Source organism: Bidens hawaiensis, unplaced genomic scaffold (genome assembly GCF_021521415.1).
Source record: "Bidens hawaiensis isolate Kalapana, Puna unplaced genomic scaffold, B.hawaiensis_p1.1 tig00003237_1, whole genome shotgun sequence".
Classification (NCBI taxonomy): Eukaryota; Viridiplantae; Streptophyta; class Magnoliopsida; order Asterales; family Asteraceae; genus Bidens; species Bidens hawaiensis.
Genome location: NW_027491176.1, coordinates 1645240 through 1665486, shown reverse-complemented (window position 1 = coordinate 1665486; position 20247 = coordinate 1645240). Strand labels below are relative to the sequence as shown.

Below are 20247 nucleotides of genomic sequence, written 5' to 3'. Positions count from 1 at the left end.
TTTCCAAAACTAACAACTTTCTGCATTTCCTCCCTTTCAAGACCATCCTCTAACAAAATGCTAATTTTCCATATGTCACTCATGTATCTTGCGATTATCGAGTGCCCAACTTCACAAAGTGAGCATATCATAGGAACTCTCACTAATGCTCTCCAATGTGGAATTCCAACCACTATGAATTATTTATGATTCAGTAACAACAACATCAACAATAAAAACAACAACAACAACAACAATAATAATAATAATAATATAGCGTTGAAATATAGGTTGTAACTTAACAAATACAAATCAATGATACACATCATAATAAAAAAATAATCTTTCATGATAATTAAAAATTTTAAACGGGTCGGATTTTCGGATTTGGAAAATAGCAAATGTTACATATGTCTCACAACATGAGTGTTTCATAGAGTGAGGGGTATGAATATGTATGGCTTAGCTGAAAACAAAGTACACTGTTTAGGCCAATCTATTGTTTTAAAGCATCACAAAATATATTTGTTGGGTTGTCAATCTAGAAAGTGTCACTCGTGGGAATCGGGTCATGTAAAGTTTATATATTCCTGCATTAATTATAAAGTTTTAATTCAGTTATTGTATGAACTATGGTACTTCAGATGTTTGTACGTAGGTCATGGAACGTTAATGATGCTTATTTTGGACTTGTAAGAGCACTGTAAGGCCCCGACCCCGGGTGCCCTATATTGTTGTTGAATTTACTCATAAACTCGGTTTATTAAAGAGGAAGCACATCCAATTAGCAGCGGAAACTAATACTTTTTACACGATAACTTCTTTCTCTAACGAATCTTTAATATGGATAGCCTCATATGCACCTCAAGCTCGCCATGTCATCAACAATACCTGAATGCATACTAAAAGTCAGCTACAAGAGTTCTAACGTTTCTTTCTTTTCATAAATGATCAATTTAAAAACAAGTGACACATGTCTCTTAAGTATCTGAAGATACATGTAACACAACCTTTATTCATTACACATTCATTTGCGTTCTTACCTTGGCGTCATCATTCATATTGGAGCATGCCTGCCGTTCACACACGCTATCTCTTCTACTGGTATCCATAATTGGACCATTAAATCACACAATGTATATCTATGCATTCATTAACTATCATACCATGCAATCATTCCACATATACGCACATATTTATTGTCTACCACACTTAGTATCCCTAATTGGACCATCTATTCATTGTATCCACAACTGGACCACCTAACCATAGTATACATAAATGAACCACATTATCCTTTGTATCCATAACTTGCCCATATTATCCTTTGTATCCGTAACAGGACCACCTTACCATAGTATCCATTACTGAACCATCGTACTGTTGTATCCATAGCTGGACCATCTTACACATATAACAGTATATTGTCAATCAACGCATTGTATCTATAACTAGATCACATTACCATGACAACACGAGCCCTACACATAGTATAGGCTTTTGGTCCTTTATTGTGTTTGTGCCCATGCATTCCTTTCCTTATCACACTATCATGCACATAAATGGAACACCTTTCTATCATATTAGCACTTACATAGTGCCCACGAGCATTCATGATGTGGACAGGTATAAGGTACTACGACACCCCCCCCCCTATGTCCACGTTATGACTTACTCACATTCTTCATACAACATTAACAGAAAAGTGCTACATACATTTATTACTAGTTTGGCCGTTTAATTTCCTATATAAACCATGTCACATTCAATTTTTATTTTCTTTTTTGAGTATGCATATAACCCCAAAAAACGTTTAGAGGTAAATAGGGGGCTAGAACTCACATGGTCATCTTCCTTTCTGAAATGATTGTAACACCTTTTTTCAGCTGAGCACGACTAACTGTGTAACAATTATAAGTGTTAGTTAACTATTCTTCTACCTAGACCTTATTATCTAAGTTAGTGAACTATCTTATCTTACCTGAATGGGTTACAATTCCTCAGGATCGCATTCACATGCCCACGAATCGCATCGCATGGTCATGAACAAATCTCATGGCAAAGCTAGGAACGAAGCGCATCGCATAGCTAAGAACAAATCACATTGCATTGTCATGAACGAATCGTATGACATAGCTAGGAATGAATCGCATCGCATAGCTAGGAATGAACCACATCGCATGGCTATGAACGAATCGCATTGCATGATATCAAACGACTCTCATCTCATTTTCAAACTAGTGTAACCTCATTTTCAAACGAGTCTAGTCTCATTTTCAAATTAGTCTAATCTCATTTTCAAACGAGTCTAATCCCATTTTCAAACGAGTCTAATATCATTTTCAAACGACTCTAATCTCATTTTCAAACGAGTCTTATCTCATTTTCAAACAAATCTCATTTTAAACGAATTTCACCTAATAAATCTTTTATCACCAAGTTTATGTCTTTCCTACATGTTATGTTCCGATTTACTATACAACCAAGTTTCATGGCTAACTGACTACATTTACCCATCCTTTTCACGAATCGAACCTAACCTAATTAACCCAAACCGAGAAACTAACCCATTTACTAAAAAGTTCATTACTTTATCATTAATCGTGACCCGATCTATCATCCTACCAAGTTTCATGCAAATCCGTATACCTTTTTAATAAAAATGTATCTCTGAGGTTTATGTTCGAAATCACTCGTGAAGCCCACAACCATATCAAACGAGCTCCGATTTAGGAGATTCAAGCTGCCACAGAACCATCTCTCCACGATCTGCGAACCCCTATGCTCGCCATCACTGGAAATCGCCGCTCCAGTCACTGAAAAACTCCATTTTTCACTGTCACAGTTTCCTTGATAAAAAACGGACTTCCCGACCTCTGATCCAAGATCCTACTATTGGAGATCTTCATTTATATGCTGTGAAAACTCTGTTAAAAATTGAAATGATCTGATGGTTAGATCTCCGGGAATCGTCGGGTCTTTGTGGGTTGTTCACACAAAAATGGGAATTTGGGTTTGAATGAGGTTGTAGGCCCAGATGGTTATGAATGAGATGGTGGCTACTCTTATATGTAGGGGTAGGGTTTCATGTTTAACTTTTCATCTATGACACTTAGCCCACTAATACTTTAGAAAATTACATGTATCTTTTATAATTCAATTAAATCCTTTTCATTTAAAATATTAAATGTCGTCCTAGAAACCTGCTTAATCCTTGTAAACATAATACTTTCCTATCCCATCCTTTCTTGAACCGTCTTAGCTTCCTAGCTTATCGGTTTATCCTTTGTCTCACAACCATCGAGGGATGCTCATGAGTTTTAGGTGTCTTAGGTAGCTTGTCCATGAAATACTCGATGATACGCTTACTTATCCAGACTTACAAGTCCCCATCATTTTCTTAACATGCTTTTCTTCTTTTTGTTATCCTTCAGATAAAAACATTGAACTAACTATAGAAACACTCAACACTAAATGATCTTTTGGTCCAATTACAACATTAAGCAAATATACTGATTTTCAATACATTCAAAACATATTAGTTCCATAAAATGAAACCTTATCAATTTCTCCTTAAGAATTACTTCTTGAAATCCTTTTGCCTATTCCTTAAGATAGAACATCTCTTGCATTTTTTTAGCACAACCATTGCATAACTTGTTGGAGAACTCCTTAAGTCACCATTTAAACCTTCTTTCATTCTCATCTTGGCACCAACACGTAGGGTTCATGAGTTACAGTTGTCTAAGGTAGCTTGATCATGAAGCTCACGCTGATACATCTCCCTCTTCTTGACTATTCATGTCTCGTCATGTTTTGTGAATCCATTGTTGGCTGCAGCTGCCCTTCTGGGTTGGCCAACACTTTTGAACGTTCCCAAAGTGAGCTCACTTTTCCTCATCGCTTTCAACTACTGGAGTCCTACTAATATCATTCACCATTTTATTGCATATTTTCACAGAACTGTCCGGTGGGCACACGGTTCACCATGGCATCTAGTATAACCTCCTCGTCTTTGCCCTTTTGCACCACCCAATGATGCACTTCTTAAAATAAACAGAAAGCTATTACTTCGGGAATTACTTAGTACAAGACTTGTAAGGTAAGTAGTTAATGATAATGGCAAGTTGTAATTAACTAATCATGGCATCTAGTATAACCTCCTCGTCTTTGCCCTTTTGTAATTAACTAATCACGATCTATCATCCTACCAAATTTCATGCTAATCCGTACATGACAAACTAAACATTTTGTAATAAAAATGTACCTATGAGGTTTATGTTCAAAATCACTCAAGAAGCCAAAAGCTATATCAAACGAGCACCGATTTTGGCGATTCAAGTGGCCTCGGTACTGTATCACCACGATCTACGAACCCCTATGCTCTCCGTCTCCGGAAACCGCCACTAAAGTTACCGGAAAACCCAAACAGTCGTTGGAAAACTCCATTTTTCACTGGTACAGTTTCCTTAATAAAGCCGGACTTCCCGACCTCTATATAGAATATCCAACCGGTGGAAATTTTTATTTATATGGTATGAACACTCTGTTAAAATTTGAGAACGATTTGACGGTTATATCTTTGGTAATCGTCGGGTCTTTGTGAGTTGCCCATAAAAAAATGAGAATTTGGGTTTGAATGAGGTTGGAGGCCAACATGGTTATGAAATGAGATGGTGGCTACTCTTATAGACTATGCAGTTAAAGCGGAAAAATATCGGATATCAGTCAAGGACGATATTTGAGATATCGTTTATCACAGTGAGATATCGGTAATATTTAATATTAAAAATTTAATTATATATGATATTTTAGTATAATTTAACTTTACAAAGTCATAAATTTTGATGAAAGAAAAAAAACAACAATACCTAACATAATGTTTAGGGCTAAATATGATAAAGTCGAAACATTAAGGACTAAGTCATAAAATATTTAAAAAGAAAAAAGTAGTATTCAGTTTTTCATCTCTCTAAATGAGGAACCCTAGATTATTATGAGAGCCGACTATCATTCTGCTTCTTGTTTCCTTCATGTTCTCTCGCATTTCATCTCAATCTCCAAAGTTCAGCTTATCCAGTCGTGATTCCCGATATCAACAGGTACGGTGGAATTAAATTTTGGAACGCCTCTTCCTTGAGTCAATTCGCAAGAAATATTAATAACCGAGAATATCGGCGAAATCACCGCTATTATGGAGACCAAATATCAGTAAATATCGTTGATTTTATCAGGACCGATATTCTGATCGATATTTTGACCGATATTTGTCAAAAGAACCGATAACCAAGATCCCATTGAGATTGACTGCGTATCTTATCATTATAGGGGTAGGGTTTCTTGTTTAACTTTTCATCTAATGAAACTTAGCCCCCTCATACTTTAGACAATTACATGTATCTTCTATATTTCAATTAAACGCGATTCATTTAAAATATCATACGAAACTTGGGATGTTACAAGCTCGATATGAGGTTGCAACATGATTGGCACGCAAAACGGACCATATTGACGGAGTAAACAAAACTTCTTGATGTAGAAGCCCATCTCGCTACGCGAAAACTGTTGAAGACTGTCCATTGCGATACACGATGGACCAAAAAAAGGCCTCGACTATTTTTTCCATCGCGCTACGCGATGGACATTGTTTGAAGACGTCGCGATAAGCCTGAAAATCGAAAAAATTGGCTTTTGGCCTATAACTTCTATTTTAATGGCTTTTCTCATCGCCCTAATCAGTTATCATCGCATCTAGTAGTTCCCAGAAGACTATTGACAAAAACGAGAGATCTTCATCACTACCATATCATTTTTAATGGCTTTTCTCATCAAAATTGAAGATTTAACGAGGACGATAAGCGGCTAATCCTCTCGATTCATTCCTTTGGTGTAAAATATTGTGACTTTCAGTATTTTTCTCATGTTTAGAACTGAACTATTGTAATTATTGATTGATTATCTATGAACATTGATTTTTGGTATCTGTTGACCATTCAGTCAGGTTAGGTTTATTTCTATTTGAACGATTAGTTTGTTAATTGTTATGATACGTATTTCATAGGGTTTGCTGATTAGTTTAAGTTTGATAAATCAGTCCTTGATTGAGTCACACTGGAAAGGAACATTTGGTTATCATTGTGGTGTGTTTACATTTGTTGATGCCTAAGATTGGATTATCCAGTTAGGGGTGTCAATTCTTGACACGACCCGAAAACCGACACGAACCCGACACGAACATATATATGTTTTGGATCGACCGACACGACCCGTTTTCTTAAACAAGTCAACCCGAACCCGACACGTTTAAAAAACAGGTCAACTCGAACCCGACCCGTTAAAAAGTGGGTTGACCTGTTAACTCGTTTAACAATTTTAGAGAAGTTAATATTTTTATTTTAGATATAAGATGTTTTAAATTTTAAAGTTAAACTTTGTTTGTTAATTTTTCATATATCAGTTAACTTCTAAAAGTATAACTAATTTCTTTACACTACTTTTTATTTCTAATAGTTTCATTTTATTAGTTCTAACTGTATATTCTTTGGTTATTTCATTCGTTTTTTCTTGTCTTGAACTAAATATGTGACCTTAAGTATGTTAATTGAGAATGGAAGATAAATACACAAAAAACAATTACGTTTATCACAAATTATTAACACGTTTTATATGAATAAGAGTAATTATTTGTTTAATTTATTACTAAGTCAATAGATATTACTCATATTTGTATATGAAAGTAAAATGGGTTGACCCGAAAGACAACCCGAACATGACACGAATTTAAATTGGTCGACACGACACGACACAGCCTGAATAAAAATATAGGTTGGGTTAGGGTTGAAGAATCTCAACATGCTAACCTGTCAACCCGAAACCAATCAACTCGTCAACCCGCCAACCTGACACAATTAACACCCCTACATCCAGTTAACCAGATTTGTTTATCGATAATTAATTTGTTAAATGATATGATATTGTTAGCTTAGTTGCATACTTGAACCATTGGTATGATTTGTTCTTAATTGAATTGTTTACAACTAGAAATTGTTTGCTAATTTTAAATCAATCATTGCACGTGCAATCACCACTTCAAATTGTGCTTCATAAATTAATAAGCTTCATAATATTTAGAATCTGTTGCATGGATATTGACTATTTACTTCTCTTGGTTCGACACCTTATTTACCCGTGCTAGTATAGGTATTTAAAACATTGATTACTTTATTTTTTACTGGACCATGACATCTAGATCAAAATGGCGTTGTTGCCTAGAAGTTCGTGCGCTTAGTGTTTTTGTGTGATTTTATTTTTGTGTTTTTATTTTATTTGTATTTATGCTTTTCACTTTCACGCAATGAGTTAATTCTGCAGGTGACATGTACATTCACACTCATTTCTCAGACAGTCACCGCTTGTTTTTTATTCAGAGCTTGAAAACGTAACAGAGCTCAACAAAGGCAGTCATGTTTACAATCAAAAATGGAAGATCAGAACCAAAACCCGAGACCTGAAGATTATTAGTTCAACCCCAATAATAGTTACCGAAACCAAATTGAAAACAACCTAAATGCACGGTGGTGCCACCATGTAATATTACCATTTTGAAGATTAATTTTATTAAAGGATAATTCGTTAACCTAGTTTCTTTTTTTCTTTCACATTTTAACCTCGTGACGCTTGTAATGTAACCGATTAATGCAATCGACATAAAACAACCTGAACCAGCATCGATTACCGAACCCCACCTGAAACTTGAGTAAATAACACCTGACTAAACCGAAATCCATTACTGAACTCGACACAAGTCAGAATGAAACCCGATTAAACAAGACCTAACTTACCCAAACCAGATTAAATTGAGTAGGAGAAACCCCATTAAATGAAACAACAATGGGTCTTTTTTTGGTAATCAGGTTTCTTTTTTCCTATTCTATTTTAACTAGGTGACGTGTATAAACGTAATTAATTAACGTAAATGACCCGTAAGAACTCGACCAAAACTCAAATATTAGAACTCCACCTGAACCTAAGGACCCACCCGAAGGCCGAAACCTAAATTACCAGAACTCCATTACCATACCCAACCCGATGCAGACCGATTCCCGTTTAAACAACGCTGAACTTTTGGAATTTTAAATAAGTTATCCAAAAGGGGGTTGTGGCGCAGCTTGTTGCCCGCTTACCTGCCACTTCATTGTAAATCGTTTGGATGTTTCTATGAAGTCACTAATTGTTTAAAAAAAATACTAAACAAAATAAGTTATTTAGTTTATTAATAAAACAACATACCTCATAAGTTTCTTGTAATATTAAAAACTTAAGAATTTCATATTTTATTGGATTAAATAAGGAAAAAAGAACAACACCGGGTCGGTTTCAGTAGAAAATCTATGATTATCTTCTTTTTTTTTTGTGAATTTGGGTTTCACAGTATCTGTTTTAGTTATAATCTATAAGTAGTTTAGAGTTGAATCATATATTACAATCTACATATTCTACAACATAGGGAGATGGTTGGTTATTGGATACAAACTTAATTTGATAAAACAGTACAATTTGTATATGGGATTTTATTATAGCAAGGTGGGTTTTAACTTTTAATTATGTAATAAACACACGTTACAAGATATCAACTCTTGAATACCACCAAGTTGGGAACGCTTGCTTTTTTACCGTCCTAAGCAACATCAAGATGAGGCTGCCATTAACCAGGCTGTTTAGCCAATTATTTGCCGAGAGACACGCATTCTAATTATAGGCCTTGATGTTGCTGGTAAGACTACTATATTTGTGTACGTGCAGTGTTCAGTAAAATACTTTTTCTCATTGTATTTGTTACAAACTATTAAATGTGCAACTTTTAGTCTACAAGATATATCGATTTTGATGATTAGTAAATTTGTTTTACGCTCATGACTAACAGAAGTACTGTACGCTTACGTTTGTAAATTGTCGTCCCTGTAACATAACGCCAAGTTTACTAGTGTGTGTGTATGATAATTACCACTCTTTGATTATTTGGTTTAAGTTAAACGGACAAAAATGAGCATGCACCCAGGGGCGAAGCTATGTGGGGACCGGGGGTGGCCCTGGCCACTGCTGTTTTCTCCGTTAGTGGGGTAAATTTTGTTATTTTTCTCGAAAATCTTTATAGATATTAAGCGCCGTCACCCCGATATAATTTTCCAAAATGCTACCGGTCACTACTGATATTTTTTTTAAATATAATACCCTATCGTTTTTTTTCTAAAACCTCGCAATATGTATAAACAAAAGTTACAAAATAGTAGTCGAATAGTAAAAATTTTGTTTTTATAAATATTTTAGGTCTTTGCAATTCTTCTTCTAGGTATTCTATCTTAGGGATGAGATTGGTACCGTACCAGTGCCACTACCGATACCAAAATATTCAGTTTGATACCGGTATTCAAGGTAAAATTTGAGATTACCGGTACCAAAACTCAAAACTTTGGTATCTATTTGGTACTGATACCGATATCAATACTGAATTTGCTTATCCCCTACTCACCCTTCCTCTCCCAACATCATGAATATTTTAGCTCTTTGTTGGTTAAAAATTATTTTGTTTTTTTAATTGTAAGAACAATTTTTTGAATAAATGAAGAAAAATTAGATATATAGATGTCATATTGTTTGATCCGACCCGACCCGAATCACCGACACGAACCGAATCGTCAACCCGAAAATTTTTTAGTCCGTGACTTCGGTCACCCCCGTGACTAAGCACAAGCTTCGTCAGTACATGCACCTTTCATGGTGCTTCAACGTATCTTATTGGCGTGCAAGATGACAAAGTTTAAAGTTTATTATTTTCAACCCCATCAAATATAACCTGTAAAATTATTTAACTTTGTTGTTAATTTGTTATCATATATTTAATAATATCATATGTAGTTGTCTCATTAATGTTTCTTTTATATTTTCAGCTAGAGAATATAAACAAGGATGATGTGGATGCTTGCACCTCATCATATCACACAAGTATGCACTTAGTATGAACAATTCAAATTTTCTACAATTTTATTAACTGTTCTTTCCATTATTTTTAACTCATGTATTTTGACAATGGCCATTGAATTTTATTTGCTTAGACAAAGATATACATATTCAATAAACCGAAACCATTGCTAAAATAGTGGATGAGGAACCGATAAAGTGTTGGGGCTATTACATTAACGGTGAACCCGAGTAGTTGAGGTTACGTTCGAGTAATTGATCGACAGGATTTAGATATTTGTTTTATGTGAACTGAGTGTATTTCGATGACACGAATTTGTATATTCATTCGGATATTTTTTAATAAAAAGTTTATGTTTTCTTTGGTAGACATTGATTTGTTTACATAGTTTGTTGATTAGGCTGGCTTTTTCTATGTCCAAGGTCAACTTGTGTTTTGGTTTAAGGAAATAGCATACATATTGATAGCATAGCATCACATACTGTCAATGGGGATCAATATTAAAATGTTACACTGATAACCGAGTACATTTTTACATAGACACAATCGTCCGCATAGGGCATGAAAAATAAAGAGGTGGAAGCTGTCATTTGACAATTAATGTGTAGCGTAGAAGCGTGCAAATCGGTGAAAGTTATTAGGTTACAGCATGCAGTAGTAAATTATTTGTATGCTGGCTACAACAAGTTGATGTTTACAGTTGAGATGGTGAAAGTGAGGAAAATAATGAAGACATGACTGATGAAATTGAGCAAGCATTGGGTGCAGCTAATGCACTTGGTAAAGGTGGATCAGGTTATGTATTCATGATATTGCACCTGGGCTAGGTGAACTTAACATGAATGAGTATGATGATGGTATTTCATTTTTCCAACAGGTTTGTATTCTAGAGGATTCGGATGGTCATTCAAACATGGCATTCTTTGTTTTCTTTGAATGGTGAAGAAACATGAAATGGATCCGGGTCGGATCCATGTCCAAGTTCCCCGGTCTTCAAGATGAACGAACCACCGTCTTGATCTTCTTCTCCGGTTGCTCAGATCTGCCATAGAAAAGTAGGGGTGTGGAGGTGACTGCTAAGAGAATGATAGCCAAGGGACCAAGAGAAGGTCCTTTCAATGAATGATAAAGGCTTCTTATATAGGGACTTCATGGCTACCATCATTAACCCTAACCTTTATTGGGCCAGACCCGGTTAGGGGTTACCTCCACAAATCCCTAGCCCAATGGGCCTAATTAGTAGACAATAATAATAATGTAATAAACATAATACAAAATGTAATAAATAAAGGATCGTACCGTGTTTGACGTACCCTACACCTACAAGTCCCTCCAGTCTAGTGCTTCTCCAGGGTGTGCAAGCGGTTTGGTAAAGTGCTGGACTTATGAGGAATGTTTAGGAGTGAGGAGTAGTGCTTTTTTGACCCAATTATGACATATTACATGTGCGTCTACTTTCATTCGGGTTGTAAGAGATTTTAAATCATGATGGTGAGTTTGGCACGCGGGTCTTTTTATCATAAGATGACACGCATGTCATTAATTCGGCGCGTGGCCATAAGGGTTTTTTATAAGGATTCCCAACCTCTAATTTAGCACTAGCGTTGGCATTATCCTGTAGCCGTGGCGTTGGCATTAGCCTGTAGCACTGGCGTTGGCATCAGCTTGTAGCCGTGGCGTTGGCATTAGTCTGCAGCACTGGCGTTGGCATTAGCCTGTAGCCGTGGCGTTGGCATTATCCTGTAGCCATGGCGTTGGCATGAGCCTGTTATTTGAACGTCCTCCATCCAAAGATGACACGCATGTCACTTTCGGCGCGCACACCGGGTATAATGGGATGTCTTCCATCCTCGGGCGAATTATGAGGTGTGCCCAACCTTATATTTGGATGTCTTTCATCGCGCTAATGTAGTGGTGATATACCATGATAGTCTCCCAGTTCATTGCTGCTAAATAATGTTAGTAGCATTGAACTTGTAATAATAAACTTGTTATTAATGTTTTAATCACATGCGCGGATGAGTATAAACAACTTTTTATACCATGCTCAAAAGTGATACTTGTTGTTTTTGAGGTGTCATATGAGATTAAATAATTTCTCATAGTCAATTTTTACTAATAATCGTCCCAAAGATTTGGTAATACACACGTTTATTAGTAAAGTTTATGACATCGTCCATTTCATTTCATAAATAAGTATGCAATACTAATTTATTAATAAAAATGAAAATTGTGTCGAGACATGACTAGAGTATTCGCGCGTTTTATAACGGTATGTTTGTACATCCGCGCATATATACATATATGCGGAAAAGGTTATTACTTTATTAAAAGTTAACCATCAAAAAGTTTTCATCATTACGAAGACGTCGACGAAATCTATGGTTCTAACACACGAATGCCTTAGTGCTACAGCACGTCGTGCATGGTGTTTACGTGTTACTTATTTTGATATAAGATTTTAAAAGTTGCCCATGCCTTTATACTTTTTGATCAAAATAAATATAACCAAGAAGGTTGTTTGTGATAATTAGGAATTAACTCCATTTCCTTTTCGATGCCACACATGTGACATGCCAGTGTATATATTTAAATATTGAGATGTTGTGCATTACCTTTACGCAGGCCAACACTCATCTTCATTATTATAAATATGCCCATGCGATTCCCAACTGAAGATTACAAAACGCATTTAATCATGTCGAATTGTTTCGCGGAGCTTGTCTACAGCTGGTGATCATATATGTGACCCGCTGTTGTCCCGCAAAAGTTTTCACTTAGCTCGCGATTGTCCAACGGTTTTTTATTTGATTCACTGGAGCCTATACAAGGCTGCGGTAGCCGGAGTTGGTCCATCGGTTGTGACCCTCAATCGTTTATCTACGGTGACCACCTTTGGTCCCCCGACGTAAATGGTCCGCGGTAACTTGTTTTGGTCTGCGGGTGTGCGTAAGTGACCCGCGGCACTCATAAGTGACCCTCAGTGAGCCGAGTTGGCCCGCGGGAACGTGCATGCGGGCCACAGTGATTGACGTGTGATGCACGAGACCCGCGGTTGTCAGGCCGGAGTATATTTTTGTCACGCAAAGATTGGTGCGGGCGCACTAGAACGCCTTGCTAGCCCGTGCTGATCAATTTTCTTGGCACGCCGGAGCCTACAAATGTCTGTGACGGCTGAATTTGAACCCGCGTGTAACCCACGATCGCCGGAATTGGTTTTTTAAACTGTCAAAGCTTTACACTTGACTGAAGCAGGCTTGTGACCCGCGGAGGCGGAATTGACCCGCCGTAACTTTGCCCGGAGTTATTGCATAATCCGCGTGAGCCAAGATTGGTCTATCTGAAGCAGGCTTGACCCGCGGAAGCCGAATTTGATCCGCATGCGATCCGCGGATGTCCCCCGTGACTGGTTTTGTTCCGCTACTTAAGAGCGTGTGACCCGCAGGGTGAGCGTTCGGTCTGCGGGTGTCTCACAAAAGCTTTGTTCGCATCCCGTGAAAGTAAGGTTTGACCCGCCTGAGATTATACTTGGTCCGCAGAGAGCGGTTTTGATCCGCGGATGATTGAAGTTGACCTGCGAGAGTGAGTAAGTGATCCGCGGCATTCATAAGTGACACTCACTGAACGGAATTGGCCCGCGGGTGAGACCCACTGTTATTTATCAGTTGATCCGCGGAACCCGCTTGTGACCCACGAAAGCTTTTTCGTGGCCCGCAGAAACCAAAAATTGGTCCGCCAAGTGTATGCTTGCGGTCCGCGGCAAACGAAAATGACTTGAAGCCAAAAATTACATGGCTGCGGAAGATGTTAAAAGATTACGTGGAAGCCAAAAATTGGTCCGCCAATCTCAGTTTTTTGGCCGGCCAAAACGCGAATGGTTCTCCGCAGCGTAGTTGAATCGCCAGAAACGCGCATACGGCCTGCTTTGGCGTTGAAGCTCCAACACGTTTGCATAACTGAGGAATGGTGATCCGCGATAGCATGCATGCATGGGTGCGGAATGGTGATCCACGGGAACTGGGTTTCGTCCGCTGGCATGCGGTTGTGACCCGCATTTTTGGCATGAGTACACCGAGCCTCTGACGCTATTGCATTGCACCTATGACACGATTGTTCCTCCATAGTTGATTTCAACTTTTTGTGATACTTAGTTAAAAACATGAACATATATCACTTTATTTCAATCAAACAATGAAAGATACAACTATGTTCAAACCAAATTACAACATCAATTTAATCCTAATTGTCCTAATTGGTTAAACAACTACAAACAATCAGAAAATCTAACAAAGTAATTACAAGATCTAAACTATGATGTATAAGAAACTATACCTGCAACAAAATGTTGCACGCAAATTCAAGATCGAACCCTAACAGAGCGAAGAAGATGAACACCCAAGAAGAAAGTTATATAATCTTTTTTAATTTTTTTTTCACTTTTTTTTCTTTGATATCCTTGTCACATTTAGTCCCTCCTATTTATTGCAAAGCCCTTTCCTCATGTAAAATAGCTCTTTGCCCCCTCTAACAACGTAACAATGTACATATACAATACAAATATAAACAAGTTTATAACAACTGTCATTTCAAACTAATCATAACGAAAATAATACTAACCTGTGCACCAAATGCAAGATTTGAAATGAACCTTTTTACTTTATCTTTTCAACACCCCCTCTCAGTTCAAGCTTGCACATGGATCAACTATATTTAACATCTGACACAAATATTCATGTTGACCAACACCAAGTCCTTTGGTGAACAAATCAGCAGGTTGATCGGATGAGTCAACCTTAACCACTTTAACATATCCTTCAACAACCTTATCCCTCACGGTATGTAAGTCAATTTCAAAATGTTTAGTTCTATCATGGAAAACAGGATTTGATGAAATCAAAATTGCAGCTGTACTATCACATCCTATTTCAATAGGCAAACTAACATCAACCTTTAAATCTTTTAATAACTTTATTAACCATATTATTTCACAACAGGTGGCAGCAAGTGCTCTATACTCTGCTTCTGCAGAAGATCTAGAAACTGTAGGCTGTTTTTTACTTTTCCAAGAAACTAAAGAGTTTCCCAAGAAAACACAATAGCCAGTGATACACCTTCTAGTAGCCAGACACTTGCCCCAGTCAGCATTTGAGAATGCTTTAAGCTCAAAAGAGCTACTCGCACTTATAAAATTCCCTTTCGCAGGGAATCCTTTTAAATACCTAAGTAGTCTCATAGCCACTTTTAAATGTGAATTTAAAGGTGAATGCATAAACTGACTTAGACAACTTATCGTATATGCTATATCTGGTCGGGTCAAAGTCAAGTATATCAGTTTTCCTATTAATTTTTGATAAGCAGTTACATCTGATAATTCATAATCTGAACTATCAGAATTATCTTTATCAGTTACAATCATGTTTTGTTCAATTGGATTACCAACAGGTTTAGAACCAATTAATCCAAATTCATCTAATAGATCAAGACAGTATTTCCTTTGAGACAAGATAATTCCATCGGATTTATAAAACACTTCAATACCCAAAAAATATGTTAACTTCCCAAGATCCTTTATTTTGAAATTTGCACTTAACCAATCTTTTGTGTTTTGAAGTTCTAACAGATTGTTCCCAGTCAAAACAATGTCATCGACATACACTAATAAAATAGTTATGCCTTTATCATTATTTTTAACAAACAAAGAATAATCACTCTTACTTTGTTTAAAACCATTTTCAACAAGTGTGTTCGTTAGTTTAGCATTCCACATCCTAGGAGCTTGTTTAAGTCCATACAAGGACTTAACCAACTTACATACATTATTACTATTAGTGTCATGATATCCCTCGGGAGGTGTCATATACACTTCTTCATTCAAATATCCATATAAAAAAGCATTATTGACATCAAGTTGGAATAACGACCACTTATTTTTAACAGCTAGAGTAAGCACAGTTCTAACAGTAACCATTTTTACAACTGGTGAAAAAGTTTCATCAAAATCTAACCCTTCTTTCTGATTAAACCCTTTTGCAACTAATCTAGCTTTATACCTTTCTATAGTACCATCAGACTTATATTTAATTTTATATATCCACTTAGATCCAACTGGTTTTCTGCCACTAGGAAGCTTAGTTATAACCCACGTTCCATTTCTTAACAAAGCTTCCATTTCTTCATTCATGGCTGTAACCCAGTTAGGATTAGAGGATGCTTCTTTATAAGTCTTAGGCTCTAGATTTTTATTTAGAGCAGAAGCAAAAGAGATGCATTCAGACGAAAGATTTGTACAATTTACAACACTATGTACACAGTACTTCACTTTATTATTAACAATAAAGTCATTAAATTTTCTAGGGACGAGAGTCTTTCTACTAGATCTTCTAAGATGAACAGGTTCGGAAATGTCACCTTTATTACCCTCAGAACTTTCTGGATTATCATGAGTAGGTTCTAAGTTGTTACCTCTACTGGCATCATTCTCAGTACATAAACCCTCCTGATCAGCATCTTTACCAGCATGAGTATCCGAACTTCTGGTTAAGTCACCACTATCATGAGAATCTACAACTGGAACATCACCAGGAGATTTATCACCCTTAGACTTACTTCTATTGTTATGTACATTCTTGTCATCATAGGGTGAGTTGGCTGTCTCAACTTCATTTAATAAGAAAAAAATATAAAAATCCTCAAAAGTCATAAAACATTCATTATCAACATCTTTTACTTCTTGATTAGTTTTATAAGGAAAAACATTTTCATAAAAAACAACATCCCTTGAAAACAAGTAAGACTTAGTTTTTAGATTCCACATTTTATAACCTTTTTTCTGACTTGAATAACCAATGAAAAAACATTTAAATGACCTAGAATCAAACTTATTTGAAGGATTTAAGTTTGTACAAAAACTAAGACAGCCAAAACTTCTTAAATGTTTAAGAGGAGGTTTCTTTCCAAACACTAGTTCATAAGGAGATTTACCAGAAAGAATAGAAGAGGGAAGTCTATTAATGAGATAAGCCGCGGTAAGTACACAATCACTCCACATTGCTATAGGTAAATTTGCCTGAAACATAAGGGACCTAGCAGTGTTAAGCAAGTGCCTATGTTTCCTTTCTACCACACCATTCTGCTGAGGTGTATAAGCAATAGAAGCCTGATGCAGAACACCTTTTTGTTCAAAAAAATTATGAAGTCTAGAGTTAACAAACTCAGTTCCATTGTCAGATCTACAAATTTTAATTTTCTTACCAAACTGAGTATTAACCAAGTTAAAATATGACACGATAGACTCATAAGTTTGATCTTTTGACTTCAAAAGATATAACCAAACCGCCCTTGAGAAATCATCCACAACTGTGAGAAAGTATCTAAACCCATCTTGACTAATCACCTTAAATGGGCCCCATAAATCCATATGGACTAGATCACCTAACCCAATAGATTTACGATCACTAGAAGAGAAGGAAAGTCGAGTTTGTTTAGATGAATGGCATATCTCACATGGATTCCCTGAACTATTAAGTTTTAATTCCAAGTCAGATTTTAAAACTTGTAGAACTTGATCAGAAGGATAACCAAGTCTACTATGCCACAACTCAGCAGAACTATGGTTTGAGAAAACATTATTACATATATTTATTGCCTCACCTCCACCACCAAAACTTAACACATAAAGACCTCCTACTTCTTTACCAGTCATCACAAGTTTCTGATGAACTAAGTCCTGAACATAACAATGTGAATCAGTAAATAAGGAGTACAACTTATTTTGTTTTGCCATTTTATTCACGGATAATAGATTTATAGAGTAATCCGGTATAACGAGAACATCATGCAACACAACGTCGTTGTTAATCTTTAGATTCCCAATTTTAACTATTTTTCCTTGGTACCGTTAGGATGTCTCACAGACAAATTAAGATCAGATGCATCCAAACAGTTGAACATATTAGACTCTGAAGTAACCATATGTTGATTAGCTCCAGAGTCAATGATCCAACAGTTAGATTGAATTAACTCTTTAGAAACATTGGCACAGAATATAGAATTACAACTCACTGGTTTGAACCAGTTACCTGACATATTTGCTGAAGATGCTCCAGCAGGATTTTTGTCAGATATAAGAGCCATAATTCCAGCAACCTGCTCAGGTGAAAAAGGTTGGGACATGGAATTGGTAATGTCTTTAGGACATTCCTTATTAGAGGAGGAATTAGACACACCTTGATTTCTGAGTATGTTAGGTTTCTTTTTATAGTTAGAAGGATAACCTATTAACTCATAACACTTATCAATAGTATGGCCAGTCAAATTACAATGAGTGCACCTTGGTATTTGCTTAGTCTGTTTTCTTTTTACATCAAACTTTGCATTAAAAACAGTAGGTTGCCCTTTAGAGCTTGAAACTACACCTCTATGAGACTCATCACTAGAAATGGTAGCAAATGCAGCTTTAACAGATGGCAAAGGGTCTTTGGTCAATAAGGTTGTTCTAATGGGTTGATAAGCATCATGTAGACCCATTAGAAACTGCATTAGTTTGGTCCTGTTATTAAAGTCATTTAACTCAACCGAAGCATCACACACGCATTTAGGAAGTTTAGTGAGACAATCATATTGTCTCCACAAGGAATTGAGGTTATGATAATAATCAGAAACAGAAGATCCATTTTGTGTAAGTGAATTAATCTGTTTATGCAGATTGTATATTATAGATCCATCAATTATAGAGTATGTCTCTTTTAATTCATTCCATACAGAAAATGCATCAGTAGAGAAGACCTGACTTGCATATAGATCCTCACTGATGGAGTTCAAAATCCAAGAAAGGACAACATAATTGCATCTGTCCCATTGGTTTTGAAGCACATCATCATCTGGGGATCTTATGCACTTACCAGTGATAAACCCAACCTTATTTTTTTACTTTCAGGGCAAGCAACATAGAATTTGCCCAAACACTATAATTCTCTGTTCCTTTCAACTTTATATTGATTATAGCAATATTGCTTGTATCACTAGGATGAAGAAACAGAGGATTATTAAAATCCAAACTATTTAGTTGGGTTTTCATGTCATCTTCATGATCACTTTGACTCTTAATACTATTATTAGATGCTTCAGACATTCTAGAGCTATTAAACTAGAAAACAAGAAAAAATACACGTATAGATGCACACATAAACCAGTAAAAAAAATCACCGGTGCCAACAACAATGATTAACTCACTAGTTTCAACCCATATATGCCTAATGACAAGTATCAAACAAGACAAAACTGAATATAACAAAACGTAAAGAAGAAATACTTACTGAGTACTCCAGCAGCCAAAAAGAAAAGAAAGACTTACAGTGAATAAGGTATAACCACAAACAGTCTACAGAGATAGGGTTTGAGTCCAAGTAGCAAGCCCTATTTGCAGCGGAATATTAATCTGGAGAGAACTTACAAATTTCTTGGAATTAACACCACACCAGGATATAAACGATTGGTTACCTCAATCAAAAGAACACAAGTAATTGGTCAGTGAATGATAAGACAATAAACCTAGGGTTTCAACTCTTTAATCATCAACAAGAACAATTACGAACAGGTTGTTCAACGGGAACTGGGTTTCGTCCGCTGGCATGCAGTTGTGACCCGCATTTTTGGCATGAGTACACCGAGCCTCTGACGCAATTGCATTGCACCTATGACACGATTGTTCCTCCATAGTTGATTTCAACTTTTTGTGATACTTAGTTAAAAACATGAACACATATCACTTTATTTCAATCAAACAATGAAAGATTCAACTATGTTCAAACCAAATTACAACATCAATTTAATCCTAATTGTCCTAATTGGTTAAACAACTACAAACAATCAGAAAATCTAACAAAGTAATTACAAGATCTAAACTATGATGTATAAGAAACTATACCTGCAACAAAGTGTTGCACGCAAATTCAAGATCGAACCCTAATAGAGCGAAGAAGATGAACACCCAAGAAGAAAGTTATATAATCTTTTTTAATTTTTTTTTCACTTTTTTTTCCTTGTCACATTTAGTCCCTCCTATTTATTGTAAAGCCCTTTCCTCATGTAAAATAGCTCTTTGCCCCCTCCAACAACGTAACAATGTACATATACAATACAAATATAAACAAGTTTATAACAACTGTCATTTCAAACTAATCATAACGAAAATAATACTAACCTGTGCACCAAATGCAAGATTTGAAATGAACCTTTTTACTTTATCTTTTCAACAATACTTGTAATAACTCGAGCGGGGTAACATGTCA

The 20247-nt window shown here is 36.2% G+C and overlaps 1 protein-coding gene across 1 annotated transcript; it reads right to left on the bottom strand.

The window, feature by feature from the left end:
- Positions 1-17836: 17836 nt before the first annotated feature.
- LOC143622620 (uncharacterized) lies at positions 17837-19088 on the bottom strand. The gene is made up of 2 exons (XM_077093714.1): positions 18888-19088; positions 17837-18649 (listed from the first exon to the last, which is right to left on the bottom strand). Exons 1-2 carry the CDS (start codon positions 19086-19088, stop codon positions 17837-17839), a joined length of 1014 nt encoding a protein of 337 aa, XP_076949829.1.
- Between the last annotated feature and the right edge of the window lie 1159 nt (positions 19089-20247).